Source organism: Protobothrops mucrosquamatus, unplaced genomic scaffold (genome assembly GCF_001527695.2).
Source record: "Protobothrops mucrosquamatus isolate PMUCROS unplaced genomic scaffold, P.Mucros_1.0 scaffold_309, whole genome shotgun sequence".
Classification (NCBI taxonomy): Eukaryota; Metazoa; Chordata; class Lepidosauria; order Squamata; family Viperidae; genus Protobothrops; species Protobothrops mucrosquamatus.
In genome coordinates, this window is record NW_015386385.1 from 74,536 (window position 1) to 85,722 (window position 11,187).

The window sequence follows — 11,187 nt, forward strand, 5'->3', positions numbered from 1 at the left end:
TTATTATTATTATTATTATTATTATTATTATTATTATTATTATTATTATTATTATTATTATTATTATTATTATTATTATTATTATTATTATCATCTCTAAAAATATGTATCCTGCTTTACAGCTTTTGCATATATTTTAATCACCTTAGAGCTGAAAAGCTACAAGATCCAACACAAAATACCCAGTATCTCCATGCCATAAGAGAAAGACTGAGAGATTTTATACTCTTCATTCCTAGTATTGTATGTAATTTTAAATGTAACTATCTGCTTCTAACAAATGCAATTCTTTTCTCCAGCTTCTTCAAATTGACTATTACAACCTGACTAAATTCTATGGGACAGTCAAGATGGATACAATGATCTACGGAGTAATTGAGTACTGTGAAAGGGGATCATTGAGGGTAAACAGATTTATAGCTCACACATTAACCTTCATCTTAAAGAAAATTTTTAGCAAGAGTCAAGGGGGACACTACAGAAGAATAGTAGTCTGTTTATAACTCATTTAATTTGGTGGTGGTTGTTTAAATGTTAATGAAATGACTGTGCTGTCCTATAGGCTCCCCATGTTCCACAGTCATGTTACCATAGAGACACAAAGAAAGAAGGGAAAAAACAAAAGAATTTCTAAAACAGAAAAGGGTTTAGTGGTGGTTGCAAGAGAAATAGTTTCTTTAGAGAGCTTCCAGAATTAATGAGATTTTGCTTTAAATATGGAGAACAAGAAAGTAATAAGAAAAGGAAGCCACAACACCACAATACATCAAAGAAGATGACATTGATTGGCATCTTCAATTCAGAAGCAAACCAAATAGCTCCAGATGGCAGTAATCTCTCTATGACCTATTACATATCACTTTACTTATTTTAATCTGCTATTAAGAATTAGATTTTGTGATATTTTAGGAGTCGTAAGGAGAAACCAAAAGGGCTCACTCTTCCCTGTTAGGAAGTAGGGAATATTCCAGCTAGAAGCTTAGGTTCTTTTTAACTACAAAGCAACTACTCTATAGTATTCAATTTAAGATAAAAGTTCAGCCCTCTTAGACAAACAGGGAAGTGGAAAGGCAAGCTTGATCTCTATCCTGGTATTCTCTAGGGCAGGGGTAGGCAACCTTGGCTCTTTTATGACTCGTGGACTTCAACTCCCAGAATTCCTGAGCCAGCCATGCTGAGGGGAAAGGGAGAGGTTTCTAAGCTGAGCCATGCTGGCTCAGGAATTCTGGGAGTTGGTCCACGAGTCATAAAAGAGCCAAGATTGCCTACCCCTGCTCTAGGGTGTTGGAACTATAGTTCCTAAAATTTCCAGTTGGAATAAACTTAACTATACTGTGAAAAGCAATAATTTATATTAGTGTTTTAAGTATAGTCCTCCCCCCACCTTCTCAGACATACCTCAATCAATCATCTGTCAGGTTACTGGTGGCAGGTACTAAAAGCTTAAAGGGTTAGATCAGGGCTTTTCAACCTTTTCACCCATTATACCACTTTTAGGATATGGCAACATCCGAGTACCACCAGTCACCTGGCAAGGTGTCAAAAACTTGATGACCAAAAAAAAAAAAAAAAAGGAAAAAAGTGATAAAGTACAGGTAGTCCTCGACTTACAACAGTTTGCTTAGTTACTGTTCAAAGTTACAATGGCACTGAAAAAAGTGCCCCCCAAGCCACAGCTGAGCAAGACACCTGCCTGCCCACCCAGCGGCGCTCTTCCTCCTGTTTCATTGTTGTGAGCATTTCTGTTGAGGATTAGCAGCGGGGGTGGGGTGGGGGTGTTTGATTTTTATTCCCGTCTGCTGGGACACTGGGACACTGTGACCGTCATAAATATGAATCAGTTGCCAAACATCTGAATGTAAATCACAAGACCCTGGAGATGCTGCAACATTCCAGCTGATTGGTGCTTCTTCTGGGCTCAGCAGAAGCACCAGGATCAGTGCTGCTTTCCAGCTGATTGGTGCTTCTTCAGGTCTTAGCAGAAGCACCAAGATCAGTGCCAAGCTCCAGCTGGAGCCTGGCGCTGATCCTGGCGCTTCCACTGAGCCCTGACAGTCCCGAAGAAGCGCTGATCAGCTGGAAAGCGGCACTGATCCTGGCGCTTCCGCTGAGCCCTGACAGCCCTGCAGCTCCAGCCATATCTCGCTCAGGCTTGTGTGGTGCTGCCACCAGTTCAGCTCATTCCCCTCCCCCGCTACCACTTTTCTAGGATGGTCGCGTACCACCTGCCAGGTGGCAATGTACCACAGGTGGTACCCATACCACTGGTTGAAAAGCCCTGGGTTAGATTTATTCTCCTGTTGAATTATTTAATAGCAATAGCCATTTAAAAAGGATACAAACATGGAGAACTATTTCGGTTTTGTTACCCACTATATTCATATAGGACTGTCCACTGTGGTCAAATTAACATCAGGAAAAACAGAATCACTAAAAGTGTTATATCTGAATTGAACTGGAAATAAAATGGAGTTTTTGCAACAGCTGCTTTATTCAAGGAAATATTTTCTTTGTTCAATTGCCCTGAATTGCTTAGCAAGGGTTCATTATTTTGCATTATTTTAATGATCTAACTGAAGATATTGTTTGACTATTTGGTACTTTTAGCAACTTTTTCAGGATTAAGCTGGTTTTAATGTTCTTACCAGCAATTCTTTCTCTTTTTTTCATCTCAGGATGTCTTAAATGATAAAATCTCCTATCCTGATGGAACTTTCATGGACTGGGAGTTTAAAATTTCTGTCATGTATGACATTGCTAAGGTAAGTATATAAGGATAGATTTACATTATAAAACCAGGCAATGACTGGAGCTTAATATATTGCCCTAACTATATAAAATCAGCTTGTGCAAGTTTCTTTCCAGTCCTTTCATTAGAAAAACGAAATATGAAATAGCAGATTTGTTGAGAACTGAGCCACAATAAGCTTGGTACATTTAGTACAGAAAAATAAAAGTAATTTTTCTAACTGATAGTAATATCCTTAGAGAATTAGAATTTAGTTACAAATATATTTATAAAATTAGAATCATGAACTAAAAAGAGGCATGAAAAAAATCATCTTGAACTCACATTAAGTAGGCTTCACTGAATCCATTTATGCTGAGTACTGGAAATGATTTTTATTTCTAAAAAATCATGAACTTCATGATTTCTTACTTAGATTTTTTCCAGTAATCTTTCTGTGTATTCATTTTCTCAGAATGCTTTTTATTTTCAGTAGATAGACTTAATTCTCAGTGAGGTAGTAAATCAGTGAAAAGCAGTGAAAAGCCGAAGGTTAAACACTTAGCTCTGCTCCCCTGAAATTTGTTGGAGCAAATAGCTTTTGCATAGCTGAAAGTGTATATGCAAAGACAAATTATAAACTTAAAATTGCTCCTCTTACCAAACGTATCTAAGTTCTTCTTGCAAAGACTTGGGGGGCAGGGAGTGGGGGCACTGAAGGTCCTATAGTACACTGAAGGTCCTATAATAAACAAGCCTTTATTTTGCAGTTCTGGCAATTGTTGGGCAGTTCAGTTTTCCTTTTGCAAAATGGCTAGTATTATATTTTGGCAGCAAGAGTGGTAGAGAGGATGAGCTATGATGAACTACAAAGTGGGGGTTGTGATGGTGGCAGGAAAATAGGGGAGTCTATTTACCTGAACTTGTCAACAGCCCTTTGTCAGCTGATTATAGAAGAGAGGGAGAGGGCAGATGAAAGTATGCAAGAGCAAAAAACAGTGACAAAGTGGAAGACCAAGACGTAAATGTGCAGATGAGCAAGAATGTGTGTGCAAGAGAAATTGGCGAGACCAGGCTGAACTTTCTGCAGGTGAACATGGCAAAACAAGAGGAGAAAGAGAGAGATGCTTTCTGTTGCCGATTTGATCTAATCATCCCCAGGTGTCCATGGTGTCTTATGAAATCCCTATACATTCTCAGTTCAGTACTTTCAATAAGCAAAAAACAGCAATACGGGAAGGATTTTAAAAATGGAAATGTAGCCAGATAGAATTAAGTTCCTTTTCCCAAATCATGGGTCCCAAAAGCTAGATAAGATCCTCATGTTCACATTTTCATATTATATCACATTATTGCCTCCTCCAGAGGTTCCAGCCCCAATCTGTGTTATGGAGATCAATTGATGGATGTTTTCCTATCAGATGTTGACTGATGTTGGGAATGGAAATAAAGCCAAACAATCCACAATCAGTTCCCTTAAGTTCTCCCATTTGGGTATGTGTGTGTGCACGCACCTTCCAGTCAGGTTTGACTTCTGGCAACTGCCTGGGCTAGTCCTTGCAGTTTTCTTGGCAAGATGTCTTGGAAGTGGCTTGAAGTTGCCTGCTTCCTAGGACTGAGAGTGACCAGACTAAAGTCACCCAATTGCCTTCTTGCTTAGGATGCAACTACAACTCATGGCCTCCCAGTTTCTAGGTTGGTACCTTAATCACTACACCAAACTGGCTCTTATTACTGCAGCAGTGATTTCAGCAGTAAAGATCACCTCAAAGAAAGGAGGAAACATTTTAACACAGCCAAGAGAAAAAGCCCAGTAAGACAAATCTTCCATCCTTGTCTGAATAGGAAGCAAAGAAGAGGCCAGAAAAATGTCTGGATGTCAACTCAGGCCATGATAATTTTGACTTTTTTCCAGCAGGGATTACCTTCAGCAAAATTTCTCAATAGGTTGATTATCTCATATATTTGTTGGAATCAGAAAAAATCTCATTTAATACCAGTATGACAAGCACAAAGAAGTCCCTCATCCTTAGTTCCTGCTTTATTGTGTGCCTGCAGTTAAACTGGTATCCAACCTGTCTTGCAATAATTCAAATTGCACTCCTGCATTATAAATGGCCTTTTCCAACCTCCAGATAATCACTGTGCAAACATGTCCTGGCAAGATCTCTTTTCTGTTGCTTTCCATTTGTTCACACTCTGAGAAGAGACACATTTAGCTATGTTAAGAAGAATATATCCCCCTTCTTTTAATATTCTCTACCCGGAAAGTATTAAAAAAATCTGTTGGGCTATGTCACTTATTGCCCTGGAAGTAAGGATTGGCAATGAAGATACATAATGTCATACCGGTGTACATTTCTGATGACTGAGGGGCAGGTGGAACTTTTTCATAATCAGAGATTTCATCCAAAGTGCTCAAAATTTCTGTATGAAAACTGAGGCATTAGCTTCTCTTAGTCCAACACAGAGTATAGATCAGCAGTTCTCAACCTATGGGTCGCGACCCCATTTGGGGTCAATCGACCATTTCACGGGGGTCGCCAAGCAAGGCTGTCCACCATTTTTTCCCCTTTTCCGGCAGGTGCCTTACCTCCCTTGGGCTGGGCCAGCTGGTGGTCGGCCTGCTCCGTCTCTGCTGCTTGCCAGCTACACCTCGGCCGGCGCAGGGGGCGGAACCACGCATGTGCGGCGCTCCCGGGCAGGGAAAGTCCTCGACTTACGACCGGTTGGGTAGTCCTCGACTTACGACCGGTTTAGTCCCCGACTTATGACCTGTTTAGTCCTCGACTTATGACCGGTTTAGTCCTCGACTTATGACTGGTTTAGTCCTCGACTTACGACCGGTTGGGGGTCGCGGCATTAAAAAGGTTGAGAACCACTGGTATAGATGGAAATAAATTGTTTGATTATTTTATTGTTTATCTCTCGGCTGACCAAAGAATAGTGCTCAGAGTCCTTAACATGTAATCCAGAAGACAAAATTCATACATCCCACTTCCTCTCTCAGTGTCAATGTAGGTGGGTGGAGGGTGTAATTTATGCTATAGTGCCAGAAAAAAGGGTGTATTAAAAAAATAAGTATAAATGTAAAGTATTGGGTCCCAGTTTTAGTTCCCATTTAGATTTATGGCATATTTAGCTTATTATTTCTCTTTTTGAACTATTCATATGCATACAGGAACATTCTTCTTTTATCTTTCTTTACCAGTTATTTTTTTATGACAGAAGAAGTTCATAGCTTCTTCTTCTTCTTTTTTAATAGCAGTGGAAAACTGTCAGGCAGCTGATTCTGTAGAATGGCTGTTTTTTCCTGTAGAACAGCGGTTCTCAACCTATGGGTCACGACCCCATTTGGGGTCGATCGACCATTTCACGGGGGTCGCCAAGCAAGGCTGTCCGCCATTTTTTTCCCCTTTTCCGGCGGGTGCCTTACATCCCTTGGGCTGGGCCAGCTGGTGGTCGGCCTGCTCCGTCTCTGCCACTTGCCAGCTATGCCTCGGCCGGCGCAGGGGGCGGAACCACGCATGTGCGGTGCTCCCGGGCAGGGAAAGTCCTTGACTTACGACTGGTTGGGTAGTCCTCGACTTATGACCGGTTTAGTCCTCGACTTACGACCGGTTTAGTCCTCGACTTACGACCGGTTTAGTCCTCGACTTACGACCGGTTGGGGGGTCACGGCATTAAAAAGGTTGGGAACCACTGCTGTAGAATATCTTGTAAGTAAGGCATCTGCTAGCTGCATACCTTTGTTCATACTGATTGAGCAGGGATTTAAAAAAATTAAAATATTTAAAACACAATTATCCTGTTTTTCATTCAAAAAACTTACTGACTTGTCCACGTTTAGGATACAACCACTATACAGAACTTTCATCTAGAGCAATGTTTCCAAATCTTAGCTATTTTAAGATGTACAGACTTCAACTCCCAGAATATGGACTTTAGCTCCCAATGCTAGCTGGGGTATTCTGAGAGTTGAAGTTCACGCATCTTAAAATGGCTAAGGTTGGGAAAATACTGCTCCAAAGTGTGATTTGGCAGAGAAGCAGGCTGGCAAAACCTGTGCTGCTTTCACTGACAATTGCCTTTCTGTTTGAGTAATGAGGCAGGCAAGTGGTGCTGCTCTAACTGTTTTAATCCTGGAGAATTTAAGTAAAATGATTGATTGTTTCCTCTGCCTTTATTTCCTCATCCACTGAGTGTTACCTGCTGCCAGAGAAAATAACTACCAATTACAGTACTAAAGGTGTGGTGTGACAGAGACAGGCAAATGCAGATAGTTTAGCCCACCCAAGATGTGTGGTGGCTATTGAAATCACCAAGGATTATACTATATCCCCCAGATAATGATAAAACATAATCTGGACAACTGTCCATTGGAGGCTTATAAACAATCACAATGGTAATATTTTGTAATTCTATTGTTATATAGAGAAGTCATTCTGATTGGTAGTTGAATTAATAATTGGAGGAAGGCATAATGATACAATTACATAATTTTGTCATTTGTGTGGTAAAGGCATGAAGCACATGTAATTATTTTGCTATCATTGTGGCTTGTTGTAAATGTCACTATCACACATCATATCCTATAGACATCTTTGTCTATTCTTGGTATAGAACTTGAGAACCTGTAGTCTCATGCCACAATCCTGACCACAAGAACCTTTGCCTCTTTCTGGTTAGCGTTTCTTGGGAACCCATAGTTTTGACTGATATAATCTGAATTTATGGGCATCTTAGAAATGCATTTGTTTCTTGCTGGATTGATAAGATTGATGAATCAAACAAATAATAGAAATGTAGATGTACAATCCCTGCTGTGAATGATTTCTCACTAGTGATTCTTAGTTGAATGCATCCTTGCTGCAGCAAGAAAAAGCATTGCTTGAATAATAATGCTTTGCCCCGACTTCTTTGTTCTCTTCTGTGTTTTGCTGCTGGGCAATGGTACAAAAAGAGCAAGATAAGAGAGCTTAATTAAGGCCTGGAGATAAGACAATATGAAAAAAGTGCTAAAATGGGAGTGCCAGGTCTTTCTCATGATAAGGTAAATAATTAATGCAGACAAATCTGTGGGAAACATTTTTACTCTCCTCCCCATCCCTTACTGGTACTGACATTGGAAAAGGAAGCATCATTTTATTAGATGATGGTAGAGGAGAGAAAGCAGGTAAAAAGTACCCTAGCAGTACTAGGCTGATTTACTCCTGCTCCTCCATTCAGAAATATAAAAGAGCAGATGTACTAGCAGAAAATATGCCAACATTTGCCCAATAGCTGAGCACTAATCTGCCTTAGTCAATAAGCTTGCAAATGGTCCTTGTCTGTACAACTTTACTGCAAGATAATTTAAGAGCAGTGATTGGTAGATTCCTCTGGTTTTCTTTCCTTTCTCATTCAGGTCATTGGCTGGGGAGAAAGCTCATCGTCAGTCACTGTCCCTAAAGGGTGATGAAGTGCACTTGGGCAACTGGCAGGGACAGAGGCTTCAGCTATCTTAATCAGAATAGATCTGGAAGGGACCTTGGAGGTCTTCTAGTCCAACCCCCTGCTCAAGCAGGAGATACTATACCATTTCAGATAGATGACCGTCCAGTCTTTTCTTAAAATCTTCCACTGATGAAGCACCCACAACTTCTGAAGGCAAGCTGTTCCACTGGTTAATTATCCACTGGTTAATTAAGAAGTTCCACTGGTTAATTAAGAAGTTCCACTGGTTAATTAAGAAGTTTCTCCTTAATTCCAGGTTGCTTTTTCTCCTTTATTAGTTTCCATCCATTGTTTCTTGCCTTGCCTTCTGTGCTTTAAGTTGACCCCCTCCTTTTTATGGCAACCTCTCAAATACTTGAATACTGCTATCATGTCCCCCCCCCCCGTCCTTCTTTTCTCTAGACTAGCCATACCAAATTCCTGCAACTATTCTTTATATGTTTTTGTTTCCAGGTCTTTAATCATCTTAGTTGCTCTTCTTTGCACTTTTTCCAAAGTCTCAACATCATTTTTGTAATGTGGTGAAAAACTGGATGCAGTATTCCAAGTATGGCCTTACTAAGGCTTTATAAAGCGGTACTAATACTTCATGTGATTTTGATTCTATGCCTCTGTTTATACAACCAAGGATAGTGTTAGCTTTTTTGGCTGCTGCCATACACTGCTGACTCATGTTTAAGTGATCGTCCATGAGGAGTCCAAGGCCCCTCTCACAGTTACTGTTTTTGAGGCAGATTTTGCCTAAACTGTACTTATACTTTTGGTTTTTCCTACCCAGGTGTAAACCCTTGCTTTTCTCCACATATTTTGTTAGATAAGGCCCATTGTTCAAATCTGTCAAGATCTTTTTGGATCCTGAGCTTGTTTTCAGGGGTGTTGGCTATTCCTGCCAGCTTAGTGTCATCTGCAAATTTGATGAGTCCCACTTTTATTCCCTTACCTAAGTTATTTATGAAGATATTAAGGAGTATTCATTGAGTATGGCTTGTCAGCCAATTACAAATCCATATGGTGGTGAAGCTGTCTATCCCACATTTTTCTACTTTTTCAAGAAGTAGGTTGTAGTCTACTTGGTCGAATGTCTTCCTGAAGTCTAAGTATACTCTGTCCATAGCATTTCGTTGATCTACTAATTTAGTCACTTTGTCAAAGAATGAAATAAGCTTGATTTGGCAAGATCTGTTTTTAACAAACCCGTGCTGGCTACTAGTTATAACTTTATTTGTTTCTAGATGTTCGCAGATCTGTTTTTTGATTATTTTTTCCAATATTTTCCCAGGTATTGATGTTAGGCTGATTAGTTTCTTAGGTCTGTTTTTCCCCCCTTTTTTGAAGATGGAAACCACATCAGCTCTTTTCCAATCCTCTGGTAGTTCCCCGGTGCTCCAGGATTTTTAAAAGATATGATACAATGGTTCTGAGATAACATCTACCAGTTCCTTCAGAACTCTGCAATGTAATCCATCAAGTCCCGGTGATTTATATTCAGCAAGGTCAAACAGGTGTTTTCTTACCATTTTCTTGGTTATTTTAATTTTATTTCTAGTCTGTCTTTTACAGTTATGATTTTGGTAGGTTGGGCTATAGTTTCTTTTTGCGTGAAGACTGATGCAAAGAATGAGATAAGCAGCTATGCTTTCTCTCTACTGCAGTGGTTCTCAACCTGTGGGTCGGGACCCCATTTGGGGTCGATCGACCATTTCACGGGGGTCGCCAAGCAAGGCTGTCCGCCATTTTTTTCCCCGCCATTTTTTTGTCCGCCATTTTCCCCCCCTTTTTTTGGTGGGTGCCTTACCTCCCTTGGGCTGGGCCAGCTGGTGGTCGGCCTGCTCCGTCTCTGCCGCTTGCCAGCTACGCCTTGGCCGGCGCAGGGGGCGGAACCACGCATGCGTGGTGCTCCCGGGCAGGGAAAGTCCTTGACTTATGACCGGTTGGGTAGTCCTCGACTTACGACCGGTTTAGTCCTCGACTTATGACCGGTTTAGTCCTCAACTTACGACCGGTTGGGGTCGCGGCATTAAAAAGGTTGAGAACCACTGCTCTACTGCCTGTTACTTCCTTGCCATCTTCTTTCTCTAGTGGACTGACTGTTTCCCTGATCTTTTTCTTGTTATTTAAATGTTGAAAAAAACTTTTTTTAAAATTATCTTTGACTTTTGTTGCAAGTCTTTGTTCATTCTGAGCCTTTACTTTCCTGCCTTCATCTTTGCAGATTCGGGCTATCTGCTGATATTCTGTCTTAGTTATGTGTACCTCTTTTTTTGTACTTCTCCTTTTTGTCTTTCAGCTTATCAGAAAGATTTTGTGCAACCATGCTGATTTCTTCCTGGATTTCTTGTTTTACTTTTCCAGTGGTATTGTGTGGGACTGGGCTTTTATGATCATATTTTTCATAGCTTCCCATGTTTCTTGAGTTGTTTTACCCTTTAGGATTTTAATCCATGAAATTTTGCTTAGGCTCTCTCTGAGTTTGTTAAAATCAGATCTTTTAAAGTTTAAGACACTGATTGGATTATATTCTATTGCTTGTGTTTGCATTATATTGAATTCCAGTATGATGTGGTTACTCTTGCCCAAGGTTCCAGCAACTAACTCCCTCTATCACTTCTTCTATATTAGTAAGAATTAAGTCCGGTATGGCTTTTCCTCTGGTTCCCTCCTTTACCTTTTGGAAGGAAGGATATTTCCTACAGACATTTGTTAATTGATTAGCAAAGTGTTCATCTACTTCCTCTGCTTGGTTGGGTGGCCTGTAGTATATGCTTATAGCCAGGGCTTTTTTTCTCGGAGAAAAGGTGGCGGAACTCAAACCTGGCCACGCCCTCATCAAACCCTAGGACCGCCCCTTTAGAGAACAGGAATGCAAGTAAAATTTGGGAGGGGCTATTTCCGGTGTGGGAGGGGCTATTTCCGGTGCGGCCGGCCCGGAAAAAGGTGCCGGAACGCGGTTCCGCCGCGTTCCG

At 40.7% G+C, this 11,187-nt stretch overlaps 1 protein-coding gene across 1 annotated transcript in view; it reads left to right on the top strand.

Annotated features, from left to right (window-relative positions):
* Window positions 1-11,187, top strand: part of GUCY2C (guanylate cyclase 2C) — a 69,758-nt gene that overhangs the window by 38,243 nt on the left and 20,328 nt on the right. Inside the window, exons 15-16 of the mRNA XM_015832146.1 lie at window positions 300-404; window positions 2,676-2,762. Of these exons, the coding sequence (XP_015687632.1) occupies window positions 300-404; window positions 2,676-2,762 (192 nt within the window). The remainder of the gene's footprint in view (window positions 1-299; window positions 405-2,675; window positions 2,763-11,187) is intronic.